The 21551-nt window shown below is 59.0% G+C and overlaps 1 protein-coding gene across 1 annotated transcript; it reads right to left on the bottom strand.

The window, feature by feature from the left end:
- Positions 1-1752: 1752 nt before the first annotated feature.
- Positions 1753-21254, bottom strand: CNTN2 (contactin 2). Its single transcript, XM_045536329.1, has 22 exons — positions 20994-21254; positions 16820-16964; positions 16535-16710; positions 16230-16325; positions 15660-15869; positions 15320-15419; positions 13911-14086; positions 13403-13539; positions 12838-12967; positions 11402-11552; positions 11152-11279; positions 10638-10813; positions 10008-10128; positions 9383-9541; positions 8758-8907; positions 6846-6916; positions 6334-6568; positions 5852-5964; positions 4588-4774; positions 4124-4236; positions 3487-3655; positions 1753-3041 (listed from the first exon to the last, which is right to left on the bottom strand). Exons 1-22 carry the CDS (start codon positions 21061-21063, stop codon positions 2932-2934), a joined length of 3123 nt encoding a protein of 1040 aa, XP_045392285.1. The 5' UTR covers positions 21064-21254; the 3' UTR covers positions 1753-2931.
- Positions 21255-21551: the final 297 nt, after the last annotated feature.

Below are 21551 nucleotides of genomic sequence, written 5' to 3'. Positions count from 1 at the left end.
CGGCCAGGAGCACAGGGCTCCCTCCATAGGCTGAGCCCACGTGTATGCAGAATGGAGGGCGCTTATCTCCCTGGGCCCCCGGGAGGTGTTTACAGTCCGTCTCTGTCCCTAGTCTTCAAGCATTTACTGGCCACTAAGCTGTGGGACAGAGTACTCGGTGTGACCGTCTCCCCTTCCTCCTGCGTGGGCTTGGTGTGCGAGAGAGGAGAGAATCCAGAACCGAGTCACGCCCACAGTGAGAGTGAGCCACACTTTCAACACCCCCAGCCCGTGCAAGCAGAGAAGACAAAAGTCAGAGGACCTTGAGCAGGAGGGGACTCTGAGAAGACACATCTAGTCTAGTCTTCTCCAAGCAGGCGCATAACAAACCACCCCAGCAAGAGGCTGTTGCATTTTACGCACCTGCATGTCCTCATGTCACCCACTGTCTCAGTAAACCTTAGTACTCTACCTGAAACCTCAGACTGCAGGAATGTCTCTGTTTTAGTATAGTCCTCTGGTCCCCAAATTCTGCCTGCACAGTGGTTAGGTTTTCCTGGTTAAAAACCCTTCCTGGGTCTTCCGGCAGGTCTGCCTTCCCTTCCGAATGGACCTCATTAGAATTAAGGGACTTAGTTAGAAGAATCTTTTGCCTCAAGCAAGCTTAGGGGTTGCAGCCTCCAGCTTCACTGGTTAGGTCCTGCCCCAACCAGCTCATCCCGCCAGCCCAGCAGCCCTACACCTGTCCCCCGCCGCAGCCTGAGGCAGTGAGGGAAGAGTCAGATAAGCCTTGGAAGGAGGCTCAGCATCCCCCTTCTGAAAGAGAGCCAGGCACAGGCTAGATCACAGCCAGCGGGGGACCAGGAAGGGTGCTAGGCCCCGTTTGGGGTCCCTGTAATGGGACAATGGTCGCATACCTGCGCCCCTAGCACCCTTGTGTGTGGGAGTTGGGAACAGGTTAGGAGGCTTTGATTGGGCAGCTAGGGAAGCTGTCCTGGGGGTAGAAGGGGTTTAGTGGGGACAGGGAGAAGGCATATGAACGTACATTTTTAGAAAATTATAGCAGGTAAACATCAACATAAACCTGCCCAGGAAAATAGAGCAGGACTTAAAAGTTTAAAAAACCATAACAAAATAGAGCTCTAACTGTAAACTACAGAAAACAGGCTCAGGGAGCTTCCAGGGGCATTGTCCTTCAAGATGCCTGTTCCGCTGCTCCCTGTGGAGGGCCACCTGTCAGAGCACAGGCTTTGGGGTTTCCTGGTTGTACTGCCACTGTTGCCTAGATTTCGGGAATCTGCCCGGCCTTTGGCTGCTTTTCTTGGAGCAAGGGTGAGGGGCACGGGCTTCAAGCCAGCACTGCATTTGGAGGTTGCAGCAGAAGCTAGGCTCAGAAGGAAGGCAAAGGACTGGATGTCTCCTGGAATCTGCCCGTGCCTTGGGCTGGGACGCAGCCACGCCAGTCCCTGTGATCACCAGCCTGAACCCCTTGAGGCAGAATTTTCCTACCCCACTGGCCTTAACCACCTTCTTAATCAGGCTGTAGCCACTCAGCATGGCTCCTTCCTCTGGGTAGACAAAGAGCCTTGAGCAGGAAGGTGGAAGACCCAGGTTCTTATCCCAGCCCATCATTTACAGGCTGTGTAACCTTGGGAAGTCCCTGACCCTCTCTGGACCTCCAGTTCCTCATCTGTAAAGTGAGGGACTTGGACAAGTTGAGCTCAAAGGCCTCTTCCAGCTCTGACTTTCTGTGACTGGTCATATACCCAGAGCTCAAAATAGGATGTCCCATTTATTAGCCCCATTTTCTTCTGGGGAAATGCAAAAGAGCGTCCAAGGCAGTCTGGGAGTGGGTCTTGCCAGGTGGTCAAGGATATTCCTGGGAGCAGGCAGGGCCCCATTGATCCTTTGCCCTTCTCAGAAGCCTTCCGATTGCAGAACAGAGAGCCTGTGCCGCGTTGCTCTCCCAGGTGCGGGGTCAGAGCTGGGAGAACGGAATCCCGGCCTGCAGGCAGGAGGCAGCCGCGGGTCTGCGGGCAGAGCTGGCAGAGGCGGGTGCACGACCGGCTGTCTCTGGCCCAAACCTGTACGGACTGTGCAGGATGGGTCTTGGTGGGGCGGGGCACCTCCCCAAGACAAGCCCTTTAGTCACCCAGCCACCTTAAGTGGCTCTGTCACTCTGGGGGTGACAGGTCGGGTTGGCAGTGTTGGCTGAGAGGTTAACGTCACCTGGATTGTGACTGCTTCAGACCAAGGCTGGGGCCCCTTTCCACCAGGTGCCCTGGCCTCTCAACCCTTTTTAGCTCCCACCCCTAGCAGCCTGGAGTGTCATTCCCCAAAGCTGAAGGGGCTCGGGCTCAGGACACTGGCCCTCAGCCGCCTGGGCGGACAGGGGTCCCTAGGGAGTCATCGAGGACAATGTCAGGGTCCAGCAGTGCCGCTCCTCAAGAGGAGAAAGTCGGAGAGTTCTTGGTCCCAGGGTTTGCTGCTCTCCTGGGACTGAAGGATGCTGACGTTTACGCCTGTCCCACATCCTCAGCCTGTGCGTGCCTGCCGTTCCCGCCAGGCCTCAAGTGCAGAGCCACATGCGGTCCCAGAGTGCCACCTGTGCTGAGTTGAAGGTACGTGTTTAAAGCCCCCTTCTTCCCGTAGGCCTGTTCCTTCCATCCAGGCACCGCAGAGGGCCCAGGCACGGGGTTTAGTAGCATCATAGACGTGACCGCCCGGTGCCTCTTCATTTAAAGAAAAAAATCCTCGCGTGGGTTCTAACCTGTGGCAGAATATAAAATATCCTGCCTCCTACAAAAAGAGCACTGTTTAAAGTAGGTGTTTAAAACCAGCCACTCTTGGGCACAGTGTTGGGCCACCTCGGCAGCAGGAAGGGGCCGGAGCCAGCTGGCTGTGTCCCCCGGAGGTGGCGGCCAGCTGTGGCACAGGGGGAGGGTGCCGGGATCAGAGCTCCAGGGACCCTATGAGGACCAGCATGGCCATGGAGTGGGAGAGGATGATGCCGGGGTGCGGCGCCGGGCGGACGGCCGAGTTCTCCACCATCATGCTTGTGCCTGAAACCAGTGGGCAGGAATGAGGGGGCTGAGTCAGCGGGGCCTGGGACCAGCCCAGCCCCACCCTTGTGACAGGATCCAGACCTTTCCTAAGGAGACTCGCAGGGGCCGGCTGCAGGCCTGGGCGTGTGGACGGCTGGGTGGTATTAGCCCTACTCCCCAGCGTTTTTAAGGACCTTTGTTTTGCTGTTTGCTCTCAGCCTCCCCACCTCCCCGTACCCCATGCAAAGAGCACACTCACCTCCCCGGCCCTCAGGGGTGTTGTGGGGGGTGGGTACAAGGGGGTGGCACGGGCAATTCTAGCACTACTTTGCATTTGGTTCCTATCTGCCTGCCTTCCGCCTTCCCCGTGGGGTCTACGCTGGAGTTGGTTGTGCGGGAATGATCCCTTCACCAGGCATCTGGGTGGACCCCAATGGGGGGATCAGGGTGGGGGGGGCAGCACCTCCATTTCTCACGATGTGGACTTCTGCCGGGGTCCCATCCCCTCCAGGCCCCGTGGTCCGAATCTGTACCAGGGCATGGCCAATGTCTTCAGGGACTGGGATTTCTATCCAGTTCTTGCTGGTGAGGTGGAGCGTGGGTGTCGGGTGCAAGTCATTCTGGTACAGCATCTGCGGGAAGGGGGTCCCGGGTGGAGTTTCGTGCACCAGGGCTGATCCTTGTGTCTTCCCAGCTCTCGACACTGGGAGGAGCCTCTAGAGTTCAGAGTCCTTGAGGTCCCACCCCCTCACCCCTCTTTGTGTTTCCTATTGACCAAGCTCCTTTCTGGTGGGAGGAAAGCTCGCAAGCAGCTAAACTGTTTTTGCAGACTTCTTAGGCTGGAAGGACCCCTGGACTCCACCCAGTCCATCACCGCCCCTGTAAACCCCGCCTTGCCGCAGCGGTGCCATCTGCCTGTTTTGATAGTTTCCACTACAAGTTACCCAGAGAACCATTCATGTACTTCCTGCCTCTCAGTCACAAACCCTTTGCGTATGTCTCTCTCAGATCCCACTTGCTGTAAACTGCAGCTCCCTGTGTTCAGTGGAGACAGAGGTGCTGGTCCTCACCGGGCCTGGCATGGTCGGTCCCTTCCTCACCTTATACCCAGTGACTGCAGACTCATTGCGGAAAGGGACCACAGGGTCCCACTTAAGGCTAAGACTGGAGCTGGAGAAAGTCCAGGAGATGTTGCCAGGAGGTCGTCGTGGAGCTGCCAGGGAGGGAGAGTCAGGGGGATGTCCAAACGCTTCCCTGCCCCTGCACCCCCTAGCCTTTAGCCAGCCCCCTTCTGGATGTCTGCCTATAGCAGTTGTGCCCAGAACATTCTGTCACCACTGCCTAAGAAACAAAGCCCATAAAAATGCAAAGGCGGGAGAAGAGCGAGGAACTTCAGAGCCCATGAATTCCACCCCCTTATTTCCCTGAGGCTCGCTGCCTAGTGTCTGTCCAGCCTAGGGCTTGTGGGCTCCGGCATTTGTCTTATCACTGGGGAAAGAGCGATCCTAGAGGCACCCACCCTCCAGCACATACTCCCACCCCCAGCCCAGGCGGACAGACTCACGGGGCTTCATGGTCGTGGCATTGGCAGAAGGGCTGGCAGGCCCAGTGCCGGCCCGGTTGTAGGCCCGCACGGTCACGTGGTACTTGGTGTTGGGGTGCAGGCCACTGACTCGGGCATTGGTGTCCAGCCCTGCTGTCCTCACTCGGTCAGCGGCTGCTTCTTTGTCTCCAGCTCTCCAGTAGCGGATCTGAAGGGGGCAGGGTCCCCAAGGGTCAGCGGTCAAGCACAGGATCTCAGGGCTACCCTGGGCCCCACATTCTCTTCCTCTTCTCACCCTGGTCCTCGTGACTCAGTCTTGAGTCTCGGAACCTGGACACTAGATCACGAGCACCCATAGAGCAGGGCCACATTGGTGTGACTCCCCGCTGTCTCTCAGTGCCCAGGAAGGTGGGCTCGAGATACAGGCCGCATGAGGGAGCCAGTGGGCACAGGCTCAACCTAGCGATGGCCTGCGGGAAGCCACCCTCACCTCATTAATGCAGGAGCTACCGGGGGATTCTGCTAAGACATACGAAAGGCATATTTGTTCTTGCGAAGTAGCGCCCTGGCCCCCAGCAAGCGGACGAGGGCTGCCCAATAAATACAGAGCCATTGTAATGGCAATCATGACATTATTGTAAGACCTGCTAGACACTCTTCCAAATCAAGGGCAAAGTTTGGAATTGTCTCCTCCCTGTGGCTTGCCTAAGCTGTCGCGCTCAAATCCAGAGCTGACTCTACCGGGATGAATTTGCACTGTCACTGGCAGGCCAGCCTGGTGCTCCCTCGGGCAATGCCGGTTCTCGCTTTTTCCGCTTTCCCTCCCTCTCGCTCCCTCTCGCCTTCCATCTACTCCGCAGGTGCCGCGGTGTGGAGTCCTCAGTGGGCCCAGACTTCCCAGGGACAAGACAATCACCCGTACGTGGAGGGGCTCATGCTGTCCTCTGTGCAGCCCCGGGAGGCCAGGCTGTTCTGGGGGCAGAGCCCCAGCTGGAATGGGCTTTGGCACAAGGGGCAGGCCGTGCCCCTTCCCAGACCCCCGCCTCCCCTGGCTTCCAGCTCCAGCCAGGCATTTCCTACAAGGCCGTCCCCAGGTCTGTCTTCCCCAGTGGGTGTCCGCGTGGCTCTTAGCGAGGTTTGCATCCACAGTGCTGCACAGGCTGGTGCTCAGTTTGCCGTGTCAGTGACAGGTGATTCCAGAGGAATGACTAGTGGGCTGAGTTGCCCCCACTTGGCCTTGAAGCCCCAGCACCCCTTCCTCTCCCAGGCCCAGGTGGGTGCTCACCTCGTAGCCCAGGAGGATGCCATTCATGTCCTGCTGCATGGGCTCCCAGGTCACGTTCATCTCTGAGGCTGAGATCCCCTTGGCCCAGACCTTGGTGGGGGCCACCCTGGGTTCTGGGGACCGATACAGAATGGGTTTCGACTCCAAGGGCCTCCCCATGCCCTACAGAGAAGCCCACAACTGGGGCTGCCTTTGCTTAGGATTTGTGGGAAGAGCCCAGGGCCCAGGTCCAAGGCCAGTGGGAGTCCCCAGAGCCTGCCTCAGGGCCCGCTTCTCCTCCCAGGGAGCCTCCCTCCTCCTTCCCTCGGCCAAGAGGAGACAAGGCAGCAAGGGCCAGAGTGCGGTGGGTGGCTGGGAACTCCGGTGTCCTCTCCACCTCCTGCTGTGGAATCGAGCTGGGGGCTGAGCAGTGTTCTCCCACCCTGCACTCCTAGGGACAGGTGGCTGGGGTGGGGGCGAGGGTGGCCCAGAGGGCAGCCCACCTTCCTCAGCCGAGTACACGAGTGCAGTGAGGCTCTCGGGCCCATCCCCGCGGCGGTTGTAGCTGCGGATCTTGACCTCAAAGGGCGTGTAGGGCCGGACGCTGTCGTTGCTGTAGACGAAGTACTGGGCGTCGGCGCCGGGCACGCGGGCGGTCTGCCAGCCAGTGCTGCCCTGCCTGCGGAAGGACAGCAGGTAGCCGAAGCCGTCTCCGTTCTGGTACTCCCGTGACACGGGCTGGGGGGCAAGAGCGTGGCATGGGCGAGGGCCGTGGTGCGCTTCCCTGCCCGTCCTCTGGCCCCACCCAACCTTCAGCACGAGGGGTGGCCCCGGGCCGCGGTGCCTGCTGCGGTTTTATGCGCAGTGGGTTCACGGGAGGGGCTGCTGGTGCAGGGGTGGGGAGAAGCTGTCTGCGTGTGAGGCAGAGCTGAGCAGTGCTCCTTTCTGCACGCTGCACAGGCGGGAGATGAGTCCAGAAGGGAGGAGGAGGGGGCGTCTGTCCCTGCCAGCTTACCGTCCAGTTCACAATGAGCTCGCCCGGGGCTCCACCTCCTCCACTGAGTCCTGAAGGTGCCACTGAGGGGGCTGTCGGGCACCAAGGGACACAGATGTGACTTGTTAGTGGGCACAAGGGAACAGAAGCCCCGAGTGCCTGTAGAGCATGCTAGGATGGGGCACGGCTTCAAGGGGGCCCTGGTTTTGTCCTCCAACAGCCCCTCTGGGCGTGGGCTCTGGAGTCAGGCAGGCCTGAGATCAATCCCATCTCTGCCACTTGCTAGCTGTGTTCCCCGGGGCAAGTTACTTAACGTTTCTGAGCCTCTGATTCTCCTCTCCACGAGGATAATCATGTTTCTTTCCAAGGCGGTAATGAGAATGGAATTCAACAGACAGTGGCTAGCGTATCGTAGATGTCCTCCTCACCCCCGTCAGCTTAAACTAAATCGCAGAGAATAAGTCGTTTACTTGAAATTAAGGGGAATAAATAACCCAGAACTGCAGTTAATGCAAAACAAAACAGTTGCAGGGTGTTTTATTACTATTTTTCTTTTTGTGGCACAATTTAATTTCCTAACTGTCTCTAGTATTAAACAAGGCTGATATTACAACAAGAATCTATTTCATCAGCTCACGTGGCAGGGAGTAACTTGGCTGAGGGTCAAAATATTTCTGCAGAGAATCCAGCAAATTGGAGACTTTTCACTTGGTTCTGATGACAGTATCTTAAGGGCTTGTAACTTGCAAGGGGCACCTAAACACATTGCCCATCTGATCCTGTGTGGTGGGCATTATTATTGCCCTTTTCAGGGTGGGAAGACTAAGGTCCAGAGAGGTTAAGCAACTTGCCTGAGGTCACACAGCTATTACATGGCATAGCTAGAATTTGAACTCAGCTCTTCTGATGCTAAAGCCCATCACCTTTCCGTTGGATCACTGTTGTCTTTGTGGGTCACCATCTCCTGGGATATGAGAATAAAGGAGTCCCCTCCCTAGCCCACATTTGACTCTCCAAGAAGTTCGGGATCAACAAAGAAAGGGCTCCCCCTGAAATTTCTTTCTCAGGGGAGGTACCACCAAAAAAAAAAATGTTGAGTGATTCCAGAAAGAGCCTGGAGAGCCAACCTGAGGCACGTAGGAGAACATGTTTAGGGGAGACAAGACTACCAGTGTGGTGGGTCTGGACAGGTGCTGGAGGGGAGGCAGGGTCCTGATTCTGTGCTTCGAGTCCTAGGCTCCCAGGGCTCTCATCCCAGGCCCCCATCCACAAATGGCTCAGAGGGTGGGCGGGGGCCTCTCAGCAGACGCTGACTGGGGCCGGTGCCTCCCCCTCTCTCAGGGCTTCTCTCCTCCCTTCCTTCCCCACTCAGGTTCTGACAGCTGCGTGCCTTTCACTGAGGGCTGTGGGCAGATTATTAATTTCTCCTGCTCCCAAAGAAGCCATGCAAAGAACAGCTTGGAGACACTGGCTGCTTCCCTACCCCTGCCCAGAACACACACATGCGAACACACAGACACACACACACACACACGCATCTTCCACATCAACTGATCTCTGCGGCTCATGCCCTTCCAGGAGGACATCTGCCCACCACCCCATGGTCCTGGGTTCAAGTCCACACTCTGTCAGTGTGACCTTTCCCTTCTCCAAACTTTGGTTTTTCCATTTTTAAAAATTAAACTTAAAAGAGTTATAGAATCACATGCAGTTGTAAGGTTGCCCAGTTTTTAAATGAGGAGTTTGGACTAGTTCACCCATGCAGTGGCCCTGGTCCCCGCGCAGTGTTCTTTCCAATCTGTTTCGGCAGAGAGTCTGAAGCTGGCAAGAAGGGTTGGAACTCGGCGTAATTGCTGCTGGGCTGGGGGTCCCTGTAAAGGGGACCAGGGTCTCTGCCCTGATGACAGTTCTCTGGGACACCCAGGTCTCTGACCTGCATCCTTGGTCCGGATTTTGCTGGAAGGCCCACTGGGCTCGCCGGTGCCCAGGATGTTGCTGGCTACGACCCGGAACTCATAGTCCATCCAGGGCGTAAGGCCCAGCACCTGGGCGGTCTCGGCGTTGCCCTCGATGTTCGTGGGATCTGCAGGGCACCAGGAGTCAGTGTTTCAGCGTGTGTTTATTCACCGGGATGTGGCGGGCAGGCACGGGGCCTGAACACCCAGCCCTCATGCGGTACTGCTATATATTAAGCACTCATGCCTCCTTCAGAAATGACTGAAAATGAGTAAACCTCCCTGTCTTGGGGCCTTTGCTCATGCTGTGTGTACCTGCACCCCACAGCTATTTTCACTGCTCCAGTAACAGTCCTACCAACTCTGCAAGGGCACACTGAGCGCCGCCACCTCTAACACCCTCCTCACTCTCCTACTCTCTGTGTGACTGTCTCCCTGCCTGCCTGGCTGCTCCCCGCTGGCTGGCCGAGGGCAAAGCTTGTCCCTCTTCGCAGCTCCAGGCTCAGCCCTGGCCCTCCAACCCCTGACACCCAGTCCCCGACCCTTCCCACCTCCCATACCCGCCGGGCCCATCAGCGCTGACCCCCAGGGCCTCACACTTACTGGTCCGAACCTGCTTCCACTTCCCTGCAGGTGGAGTGCGAGCTTGCAGGGTGTACTTGGCAATGGGGCTGTGGTTGTCAAAGCCACGGCTCCAGCTGAGCTGGACGGTGGTGTCGCTGATGTCCCTCACCACCACGCCTCCTGGGGGACCTGGCGGACCTGCACCAGGAGGGCAGAGCACAGTGAGTCAGAGCGGGACCAGCCTCCTCCAGGCCAGGCTCGGGCTGGTGCAGTACCAAGACAGGGCAGCAGAGGGCGCCACGCACACCCTGGGTTGGGGGGCGAGGCATGGCGGCAGGTGGTGGACGTGGGTGTGTGTGGGAGGCATCTGTCTCCAGGCTGGGGGTGGGAACAGAGGGGTGCATAGGTTTCCCAGCGCTAGGCTCTGAAAACCTCGGGCTCAGCAAAGTACTCTCATCTTAGCATGTGTTTAGGAGTGAAGTTTTCAAGAGTTTGGCTTTGGCAGAGAAATATTCTAGTCATTAAGGAGCTGTGCAGAACCACAGGGCATGCCCAGCTCAGCGACTGCTGGCAGGAGCCCTGCCCGTGGCTTTGGGGGAGAGTGGGGGAGACCGGGAGAGCCGGTCAGGGAGTCAGGAGGGGTAGAGGTGGGAAATCCCGGCACCTCGGACCAGGACCGTGGCCTCCTTGCACGCGCTGTCCACCACCGTCTGGGCCATGCACGTGTACTTCCCGCCGTGGCGCAGCTGGGCGTTCAGGATGGTCAGATCCCCTACAGTCTCCTTCTGCACACGGGGGACAGCGGCGGGGAGGTCAGCAGAGGTGGCCCTGGCTGGTGCAGTGGGCCATGGGACACCAGGGAGAGCTTGGGAGCCCCGCTCTGTGACGTCTGTGCACCCCCTGCGTCTCAGTTTTCCTGTTTGCTCAATAGGAGGAATCGGCTACTCTCCACTTAGTAGCACTGGGGACTAAAGGACACAGTTTGTTACAGGAGACAGTCAACGATAGTCCAAGTTAATAATGATATTCGTGCTGGGGGCAGGCTAGCAAGGACAGCAGTGGGAGTGATTCTTTCTGGGTGCCGGAGCTCCAGGTTTTTCCCTAGCCCTGTCCTAAATGCACGGTTGCCATGCGGAACCCAGGAAGGGTGGTTATTAATCCAAGGATGAGCTTGCTGTGCGTAGGCCTGAGGGAGTGGTGAAGGGTGTGGGGGGCTCGGAGGCGGAGATGGCTAAGGACATCTGTCTATCTGGAAGGAGGGAGGAGCCATGGGGACTCTGGCCTCAGGCCTCACCATGTTAGCCCTCCGGTAGTGCCCCCCAGGCTTATCGAAGTCGATGGGGAAGTCATCCAGGGTCCAGGTGAAGGTGAGATCCATGGTGGGGTCATGAGAGGCATGGCACTGTAGGGTCAGGTTGTCACCCAAGTTAATGTCAGCACTCGAGGGGGCTAGGGTGATCTTGGTTGCATCTGCCAAGAGAAACAAGGCCCCTGGGTGGATGGGGGAGGAAATGGGCCCAGGCATGGGCCGTGGGGCAGGGCGAGAGGCTCTGTCCTAAGCCCCAGGAAAGAGAAGAGGTGGTGTGACCAACACATGTCCTGACCCCTCGGCAGCCCCATGAGTGTGTGGCAGGCAGGGAGGCATGACTGGATTGTAGTAGTTGGTGGCCAGGGTGTGGTCCCAGGTGACACTGAGTCCTGGGGTGGCCTCCACACCAGACAGGAGCAATAGGGAGACACAGGAGCAGGATGGGGAGGGTGGCACCCTGGGCCGCGGAGCCACCGATCTCACCAAACCACAGCCCTACCGCGCACAGACAGGATTCCAGTGCTGTTGGCTTTGCCCATGAAGTTCTCAGCAAAGCAGGTGTATTTGCCTTCATCTGACCGACTGATGTTTCTTATGATCAAGGTGCCATCCGGAGTTACAGTTACTCTGCAGCAAGGACAAAGCAGATCTGGCCAACCCTGGGACACACTGTAGTCACAGGAAGGGGACTGACCTCCAAGAAGGACGAGGAGGGGCAGGACCTGCCCAGGGTGGGGTGCGGGTGCTACCTGCTGCTGTTGACCAAAATCTCGGTGCCTTTGCTCCAGAGCACCACGGCCTTCGGAGCCGCCCGGGGCTGACAGGGGATGACGACCTCGCCCCCGCGGGCCGCAGGGATCAGTCGCCTCACAGGACTCAGCCTGAAGTCGGGGGCAAGTGCTGGCAGGAAAGGGGAGAGCCAGACAGTCACCCACGGGATCACAGCAGCACCCAGCACCCTTGATTAAGATGTCACCCGGCCTGCCCTCCAAGGCCAACCCATGCGTGACTCCTGGCGGCACCACTTCCAGGACACATCCAGAATCCAGCCCCTTCTCCTCCCCACTACTGCCGTCCCTCTGGCCCAGGCCCAGTCTCCTGCCTGGACCTCCAGCAAGCCCCCGATCGGCCCTCTTGTTTCCGTGCTGCCCTCCCAGTCTCTCTGCACAGCAGCTGGGAACGTCTTTTTAAAAACTCATCATGCGCCACTCACCTGGCTGATTTTTTATCCTTTGAAGTTACAAGTCTTTTCCTGCCTCCAGACTTTTGCACTTGCTGTGAATTTTGCCTGGAAATTCCCCAGATCTTCCCATGGTGTCCCCTTCTTAACACTCACATCCCAAATGTGACTTCCTCGGGGAGGTCTTCTCCTGCCACCCCATCTAACTGGCCCCCTCATCCCCATCCCTCTGCTGGATTTTCTTTATACTGTATTTTTTATGGCTATCTGAAATTATTTAATTATTTGGTTTTGTGTTTATCTGTCCCTCTCCCTCTACTGGACTGTAAACCACTTGAGGGCAGAGACCTGATCTTTCATGTTTATTCCCTAGGAGGTGTTGAGTAAGTATTGGTTGAATGAATGAATGAATAAGTCTTGGTTAAGGCTCACTACAACTTGATATGGCAGGTATCATTAGGTCCACTTTACAGATGAGGAAACTGAGGCTCAGCGAGCACTAGCTGACATTTACTGGGCACCTGTTATATGATGGGCAGACCCTCTCCCATCTGTCTCATTTGCTTCTCATGAGAGCCCAGGAGGGCAGGGCTGTGATTACTCATATTTTATAAATCAAGAAAGCAAGACACAGAAACATAGTAACTTGCCTAAGCTCACTTAGCTGAATGGACTGGGTTAAATGCAGATCTGATTGATTTGGTTTTCACTGACTTTTGTCACCTTTTTTTCACTGCAGCAAACATTTACTTTGCCTGTGCCAGACATGGACCAAGTCAGAGAGCCTGTCCTCTGGGAGTCCTCAGTCCAGTGTCTCACCTCCTTTCTCAGATCTCTGAGCTCTCCTACTCTGAAGCCATTGGAAAACCAAGGAAAACTGCCCGCGTGCATGTGTGTGTGTGTGTGTGTGTGTGTGTGTGTGTGTGTCAATGCCTAAACTCAGAACTCCTGAAGTCCCCACCTGTGTGTCCTCGGGGATGTCCCCTGCGTCCCTGGGCCCCTTACCTTGCACGGCCAGCTCGGCGCTGGCATAGATGGTGCCGTGCTTATTCTCGGCCACACACTGGTACATGCCCGAGTCCTCCAGGCTCAGCTTGGAGAACCGCAGGTCCCCGGCCAGCACCTCCACCCGGTTCTGTGCAGAAGAGCCCGGCCCAGGGCAGGGCAGGGGATCAGGACCACCGGAGGCCCAGGCAGGAAGGGCTGGCAGGGGTGGGCACGGTGGAGACTCTAGGCTGATGACCCCTCAAGGACGTGGCTCATTTGTCCAGTCCCACCTCAGGGCCGCCTGACGCCCCAGGGCTCTGAGGTTACCCAGGCCTGCCTGAAGCCAGAGGGGCGAGGTGACCACATCGTTTTTTGTGGCCGAGTTGTACCTGGACCCAGGTCTCTGGGTCTCCATCAGGTTGACCACGTGACTCTGGGATGGCAAGAAGCACCTAGGACCACCCTATGGCACCCTAATTAGCTACCAGAGGGGCCACCAGTGGTGTGGGGGGCTTTGGGGGCAAGGGGACCGGGTGAGCAGATGTCAGTGGTGGCCCGTGGGAAGGGGCCCCCCGTCTCCTACCTGGGAGGCCAGGGGCTCCCCGTTCCGCAGCCAGCGCACCGTGGGCCGGGGCTTGCCGGCGGCCGCGCAGCCCCAGCGCAGGTTGGAGCCGATGTCGGCCTCCGTGTCCGAGATCACCTTGAGCCACTCGGGCTGCGCTGTGGGGACCAAGGGAGAGAAAACGCGGATGAGCCGGGAGGGGGCGCAGCTCATTCCGTGGAGGGAGAGGCGAGGCTGCGGTACCGGTGCCGGGCGGCAGAGGGCGCCGTCGGCATCCCGGCGGGAGGACCCGGGAGACGGCGGAGCAAGCAGGCGCCGGCAAGTCGCCGCGCAGTGACTTAGATCGTTCCAAAGCCTCCCACGTGCTTTCCGCACCCCTGACTGAGGCCCTGAGCCGGCCGCAGCACGAGCCCCCTCTCTTCCCATACCCGTGCAGCAAGGGGCCTCCCTGTCTCCCCCCTGACTTTCGGGTCTGTCTCCTCAAGGACAAGGCTGGGGGGAGGCGACAGGGCAGTCCCCGGGTCTGTACCCTGCACGATGATGCGGCCCTGGACGGTGTCGCGGCCCTTGGAGTTCTCCGCCTCGCACTCATAGGTGCCCTCGTCCTCGAAGCTGACGCTGGGGATCTGCAGGGTGGGCTCGGCCGTGGCCCACTGTGGGGACAAGGAGCCGTCCACCTTGCGCCACTTGATCCGGGGGACAGGGCTGGCGGGGGAGACAAAGCCGGAGGGGCGGGGCTGGGCTGGCGAGTTCCTTGTGTGCCTGCAGCTCCTCCTGCCCAGACCCCCAGGCCCTCCTGAGGAGCTGGCAGGTGGGTGTGGGGAGGGGGCAAGGGGACCCTGGGCCTGGGAGGGAACAGGGAGAGGGAGCCTGGTAGCCTGTTCTCACGCTCTTTCCCCAGGTGGGCTGGGAGCACAAGCTGGGAAGGGACAAGAGGCAGGGCTCCTCTACCCCTGTCCCCTCCAACAGTTGTGCCGCCAGGGAGGTTGGTCTTCTGTGCATCTGTGCCCTGAAGCCAGCTCACCCTCCCGCTGCACTGGTCACCGTGTCCCTGGGTCTACCCTCCTCTGCGGTAGCCTGTGACTTGGGTCTTTACGGGTTCCCTTCCCCATCGTCCCAACAGGGCCTTGCCTCTACTCTTCAAAGGTTACGAGCAATCTGTGCACTAAAATGGACTGAGATGTCAGTGAGTCCTACAGGCTTAATATGTCACCCTTCCACGTGCTTTTCAGATGGATTTTCTGGAAGCGATAACGTTCCACAAAGTAAAGGCCATCCCAGGTAACCTCAGGAGATGTTTGGGGGACCGGAGTACAAATCACATTCTTTCTTTCATTCTACGAACATTTATTGAGCACCTGCTGTTTGCTTAGGCCCTGTTCCAGTGAATCCTGTTTCTGGGAGAGCAAGAAAGGTAAAGCTTTCTGTTGTGCCTCTTCAACAGATAACTGTTAATGTTCGTGGAACCCTCACTGAACACCAGGCACTGTTCTAAGCGCTTCGCATATACTGACTCATGGAATCCTCATAACAGCCTTGTCAGGTGGGTACTATGGTTATCACCATTTACAAACAAAGAACGTGAGGCACAGAGAGGTTAGGTAGGCTACCCAGGGTCTCCCAGCCAGTGAGTGGCAGAGCTGGGATTTGAACCAGGCGGGCTGGGGTGGAGTCCGCACACTGTGCTGCCCGCCTGCAGCCCTGGGTGTTACTCAAGCTGTCCCGTGCATTGCAGGGAGGGCCAGTGAGCTGATATGCATAGGGCCTCTGGTGTGTGTGATGCCTCACCCGGAGTTAGTGCTCAGCGAGTGTGTGCTCAGTGCCTGCTAGACCCTGTGAGGGACACCAGGATGACTAAGCACCGACCCTGCCCGCCCTCAGCCGGGGGTCACCTGTGCCCTCCTCTGAGAGGCTGTGTCTCCCTCTTCCATCACTCACTTCCCAAAAGCGAAGCATTCCAGGGTGACCTGCTGCCCCACCAGCGCATAGGTCTCTGCTGGGAACCGGGCCTTGATGCTGGGCGCGAAGAGCCGGGTGTCTGGGGAGAAAGGGGTTTCGCAGATCAAATGCAGGTGACTCCAGGTCAGCTGCTCCCGTGTTAGGGATCTCTGTCTGGGCAGCTGTGTGGCGTCCCAGGAGACTCTCCCTTTGGGGCCTGGGACAAGAGTCTGAGGGAGGCCTTGCAGCAGGAGGACCGAGCTGCTCTGCACGATCTTCAAGGGAGAAGCCCTTTCCCACGCGGGCTGAGCCTTCCGCCCCTCCCCCGGCTGATCCTGACCTTCGGCAGCCAGGTTGAGCTGAGCGAACTTGCTGAAGACACTCTTGGTGGAGAAGTCCATGTGGCTGGTGGCCAGACAGGAGTAGTTACCCAGGTCTGAGGCATTGGTCCGGGCAATGTACAGGTTCCCTGTGGTCTGGGACACGAAGTGACGCCCGTCCGTCGGGATGAAGTTGGGGAACTCGTTGAGGAGCCAGCGGTAGGACAAGCCTAGGACGGGGGTAGTTTGAGGAAACCAGGGGGTGCTGGGCTAACAGGGCAACTCCGGGTGGAGCCCAGCATGCTGGTGGCAATGTGCCGACCCTGTCCTGAGAGCCCGCATGCTCTGCACCAGGGCTGGGGGAGGCCTAGAGGGAAGACGCGACTTTGTCCCTGCCCTCCAGTCTGAGGGGGGAGGCAGGGCACAGACTTAGCAAGTGACAGTCCCATGATGGAAACACAGATCATTTCAAGCTGGGGCCCCAGAGACCAATGCCTCCAAGGGTCACTCACCGCCTTTTATTCCATCCTTCTGCTAAGCATCTAGAAGCCTTCCTGAGCCCTCTGACCCCGCCCAGGCTCCCAACTCACCTGGGTAGTGGGCGGGCGGGTTACAGGGCAGCATCACCCCCCAGCCTTCGTGGGTTTTCACTGGGTCTCGCTCCTCCTTGGAGAATTCCTGCAGAACTGGAAGGGGAGGCCGGGGGTCTCAGGCACTGTCCTCCTGGCCTGGGAGACCCTCCCCAACTCATCCTCCTCGGGGAAGCAGCAGCTCACTGTGGCAGGTCACGTGAGGTCAGGAAAGCCTGGCTTGGGGGCGTTACCTGTCCTTTCTGGGTACATTCTCCCAGCCCTCCCTCCCCTCCCCCGAGTGTCGTGGCCCCCGCGGGTCTCACAGCCGAAGCGGAGGACGGCCTCCCTGCTGACGACAGTGCCCACTGGGTTGGAGGCCAGGCACTGGTAGACCCCCGCGTCCTGCGCCTTGGTGGGGTTCATGATGACCAGGTTGCCGCCCACCAGCTGGTGACGGGAACCGGGCTCCAGCTTCATCTCGGTGCCGTTCATCTTCCACCTGCAGCGGGTGCAGAGAGGGGACCTCTGAGTTCTGCTGGGGGCAGGGCTGATGGGAGGAGGGACTCCACGGCTGCCCAGGGCCCCAGCGTCCCCCATGGGGGCCTCACCGGTAGGTGGCCGGAGGGCTGGCCCGGGCCCGGCACGCCAGCAGCACCTGCTCCTCTGTGGACTCCTCTGGGAATAGCAGACCCAGGGGCTGCTCTTCAAAGACAGGCCCAAAGGTCGCCAGGGCTCCCCGGGCTGAAGTCCAGGCTGCAGAGGAGGGACACCAGCAGAGGCCTCAGGGCCTGGGCCTCGCTGTCCGGCAAGACTGTGATGGTGGCAGGGCTCCACTCCCTGCACTGCCCAGTGCGGTATCCACTGGCCACATGGCCACTGAGCACCGAAATGCAGCCCTGCGTTCATTATTTTAATGAATTCAAATAGGCTAGGCAGGTCCCATCTGGTCATTTTAGTTTAGTCAATCACCCAGCCTACACGCAGGTGTTGAGTACCTCCTGTATACCTGGCACTGGGCTAGAGACTGGCTTGCAAAAATGATTCAGACACAGTTCCTTTTCTTGAAGGAGCTTGCAGTCCGTGGAGAGGACAGAGAACCGACAGTGCAAGGTGGCAAATGCCAGAGTAGTGGTTTATGCTCAAGATGCTGGGGCTCTCGGAACAGAAGCAGCTGCCACTGCCCCAGGCTCTCAGGCGAGCCTCGCAGAACTGATCTGCAGGGTGTGACATGCCCAAGAAGACACCGCCCAAAAACGTCCAGAGAGGATGTGTGTCCCTGGAGTCTAATGCCCCTTCTGGGACAGTGTGGCCCAAGGAAAAGAAGCCACACCTGGGGACCAGGCTGGGCCTCCTACCAGCTGCGTGACCTTGGGCAAGTTATAGAACCCTCCTGAGCCTCGATGTCTTCATCTGCAAAATGGAAAGAATGTGAGTTCACCTCCCGCGTCTGCATGAGGATTCAGCCAGAACCCTGGTAAGGTGGCGGGCACAGGGCACAGGGAGCATGCTCGGCAGATGGCTGCGGGACCGCAGTGTCGGGTGGGCGGGGACTGCCAGGAGAGGGCAGGTCTTACTGTGGGCAGGCTGCTTTGGTGTCACAATACAAGAAGTGCCCAGAAGAGAAAGTGGCCTGCCCTGTGTGCCGCACAGACAGCTCTAGACCTCCTGAACTTGCCGAACACACGGGCACCACACATGCACATGGAGCTTTCCTGCCCGGCCCTGCTCTGGGGCAGACGCCTCTCCCTCCATGGGTGTTGTCCTGCCTCACCAGGGCAGGGACAGGGGACACAGAGGCAGAGATGGATGGTGCCTCACAGCTGCCTTTCCGCAGGGCAGGGACGGGCTCTGTCTGCTGACCGGTGGGGACAGTCCACTTTGCCTCTGTGGCATCAGGCGGAGTCAGGCCACCCCTAATTGGCTCCTACCTCCCAACACAGCTGATTCCGGGCCCTCCCTGGTGGGGCTCGGGGGGAGAGATCCCCATTAACCAATTAGTGCCTCCTTTCCTGGCGCATGCAGCTGTCAATCTCTTCCAGGGGTCCCCGTGCTGCAGCTGAGGCCCAGCCCTGGCCCCCCGGGGTGAGGGCAGCTGTTCAGTGGCTCTCAGAATGAGGTGGGAGGCAGGGCTCCCAGACACAGCCCGGTGCAGGTGTCCCCGCTCCACTGTCCCTCTCTGCCGCCCAGGCCTCGGAGCACCTCGCCGCCACGGCACCATCTCAGCTGGAGACCCCGGTTTAATCCCAAGTTAATGATGGTGGTGGAGGGTGGGGACCCTGCCCCAGCTGGCGCTGCTGGGAGGGGAGGCAAAGCGGGGGCCGAGGAGGCAGCGGGCTGCTGGGAACCTCCTTGTACAATTACAGCTTCCAGGAACTCGGCTGGGGGCGGGGGTGGCCGAGTGGACCCGGGGCACACGGATGCTTTCAGACTATCTTTCTTCCTGAAAGAGCTTTCTCCTCTGCACTCAGCCGTCCGCACACCCTCGCACGCACCCAGATATCCACTTAGACGCCTCTGCACATCTCTCACCTCCACAGCTCTCCAGCGCACTCACATCACACACACACATCCAAACGCTCACCTATACACACGTGCCTCTCTAGGCTGCTCGGATGGCCAGATGCACACGTTCATACACACGTCCATTCCACGCACCAACAGCCTCAGAGGGCCACATGCACTCACATCCCTCCGAGCATTCACAGTGGTAAAAATAGGTGCTATCGACTGAGGACTTGCTGTTTATCAGATACCAAGCTCCCTACTTCCTTCTCGTAACCCCTTTACAAGATAGGTGTGGCCATTTGCTTATCTTCCTAATGTGGATATTGAAACTTAGAAAGCTTAAATAACTCGCCCCAGCTCACACAGCAAGGAGCTTGTTTAGAGGTAAGGAGCCAGAATCTCTAGGAGTGAGGCCCAGGAATCCAACTTTTTAAAAATGCCCCGTGGGCATTCTGGGGGCTGCTGGGGTTGAGAGCCGTGTGCTGCGCTGTCAGGCCTTCCAGACACGGTCGTCACCCCCTGCGGCTGCCCCTGTGCACCACCTCGCTCGCACCTCCACCCTCTAAACACCCGCGGCCACAGCGCACCCTCACACCCCGCGCTTTCCCCACAGCTACATACACGCCGCCCACACGTGTGCCTTCCACACGTGCACACACACACACACACACACACACACACAGTCCCAGGCAAAGCCAGCCCTCCTTGCGGTTCTGGTTCCACACCCTCCCTGGGTCTCTCCTGGTTCCCTGTCCTGTAACTCTTTGCCCCAAACCCAGGCATCGGACACCTTGCCGAGGAGGGGACTGGAGGGGCGAGAGGGTGGAGAATCCTCCCTGCCTGTCCGTGCACGAGGCTGCCGGGACTCCGAAGCTGCACCCCGAGGGCCGGTCAGCAAGGGAGGCCGGAGCTGAGGCTCCTTGCTAGGAGGGGTGGGAACAAGGGATGGCATTTGTCACTCCTGTCTCTCCTGGGAGCCCCGGGAAGTGGTATACCAGGCCTGACACCTTGGCAATTGCCTTCCTGGGTCTCTGGGTCTGCGGACCCTGCAGGCTGCCCCTGCCCCTTGTCTCAGATGATGCATGTCCTGCGTGGGATTGTCCCTGAGGGGGACTGCAGAGGAACCCAGGCACCTCTCCTCTGCTCTCTCTGTGGTGGGTAAACCCACCCTGGCAGCTCCTCTCAGTCTGGTGGGCCTGGGACGGGAAGCTAGATCTGGGGGGCTAGGCGGCTCCCCTCACCCTCAGGGTCAGCCCTGTTTCCCAGCAGCCTCCCTGACTTGGCTGCAGGGCTGGGAGGCAGGTAGGACAAAATGAGAACGTCTGAAAGTGTGCCAGTGGGGCCCTTCCCTGGTGACACTAGGCCCTAAAATGCACAGGCTGCAGCCTGGCAGGGGGTGTGGGGTGGTGAAGGCAGAGTCAGGTGGTTGGAACTCCAGGAGGGGTGTAGGGGGAGGGAGGTGTTTAAGGAGAAAAGAAATGCCTATTGATGGGGGCTGAGGGTCCCCAGGCCCCTGAGAGTGGCAGGCGGGCTGTGGCTGTCCGGCTCCTGCATGGCGTGCTCGCCACAGCCCAGCTGGCCCTGCCCTCCCCGCCACTGTCTCCTTCTGCCAGCCTCCCCCTGCCCTGCTCCTAGCAGGGAGCACTCCACGGGGAGCACTCGGGCTCCCCTGCTCTGCCTGGTCTGCTCCAGTCCGTTTGCCGGGCTGCAGTGTGGACTTAAGGACCCTCCCAGAGTTTCATGGGACTGACCGCTGTCTCCTCATGTCAGGGAACGACAGAGCACTGTCCGAGGGAACTTCCTGCCGCGGTGGAATGTTCTATCATCTGCGCTACCCCACATGGTTATGGGACGCTGGCGCCATGGCCACTGAGGAAAGGACTCTTAAAACTGAGCCGAACCTGCGTCGGCGTCGTCCCACGTGGCTGTCACCTACCACACTGGACAGTCAGCCCCGGAGGCTGCGACTCAGGGCTGATAGCGTGGAGATCAGGTGGTGCATACCCTCGCTGTGTGACCCAGGGCAAGCCACTCATCCTCTCTGGGCCATTCTTCCTTCCTCTATAACATGGCAAAGATGTATTCCCTCCCCTCCTAACCTCAAGGGGAAGGAAGATCCACGAATGGGAAATTTTAGCAAGGAGATGGCCTCAGATAGCCAGGTGCTACAACAAACGCAGAAGTCGGTTATTTCTGTGATCTTCACCAAAACCATAGCAGTGACATAATGATGTGCTCATCCCTGCTACGCTTCGGAGCCCAGATGAACCCTCTTACCTGGAGAAGAGAGGAGGGCCACAGCGGCCAGCAGCAGCACGTGGAGCTTCCTCCTGGTGGGGGTCCCCATGGCGGGTGTTCTGGGCAGAGGTGGGGATCGGAGGAGGAGCTTCGGCTCAGCCTGGGGCGCGTCCAGCTGGAGGCAGAGAAGGACCTAGGAGGCGGACGGACGGACGGACGGACGGATGGACGGACGGGCTCTGGGCGGAGGAGCGCCCCTCCAGCGCCAAGCACGTCTGAGTCGGTAATGCTTTCACCTCCGCCGAGAGCCACCGGAATTGCACAGGCACTAATCTCCCCGGGCCCCAGGGGAAGGGGCTTGGCTATTACCACGGAGCTCTTCCCGAGGCTGAGTGCCTCCTGCAGGCCCCCCGGGAGTCTGGCTCTGCCTTGCACCCCCACCCGCTCCAGCCAGCGGGGTGCTGCTCAGGAAGTGAAAGCCGTGACTAATTGGGAGGCAAGAGCCCACCTGCCCGCTCTGCCCAGCGCTAGCTCTCAGATGTGGGGTCCGGAAGAGAACAGGGCCCGGGCCTGGGTTGGGGACCAGCAACATCTTTC

This window comes from Lemur catta, chromosome 23 (assembly GCF_020740605.2).
Source record: "Lemur catta isolate mLemCat1 chromosome 23, mLemCat1.pri, whole genome shotgun sequence".
Lineage (NCBI taxonomy): Eukaryota > Metazoa > Chordata > Mammalia > Primates > Lemuridae > Lemur > Lemur catta.
Note: the sequence above shows the minus strand (reverse complement) of the source record. Positions and strands in the feature narration are given on the sequence as shown.

Bases quoted from the DNA above. Each gene is read 5' to 3' on its own strand.
- CNTN2 (XM_045536329.1), bottom strand. From the start codon at position 21,063: ATGGGGACCCCCACCAGGAGGAAGCTCCACGTGCTGCTGCTGGCCGCT. The intron at 16,965-20,993 runs GTAAGAGGGTTC...CCTCCTCTGCAG, and splicing joins GGCCCTCCTCTCTTCTCCAG to CCTGGACTTCAGCCCGGGGA. The intron at 10,129-10,637 runs GTGAGGCCTGAG...CCCCGTGTGCAG, and splicing joins ACTACCGGAGGGCTAACATG to AAGGAGACTGTAGGGGATCT.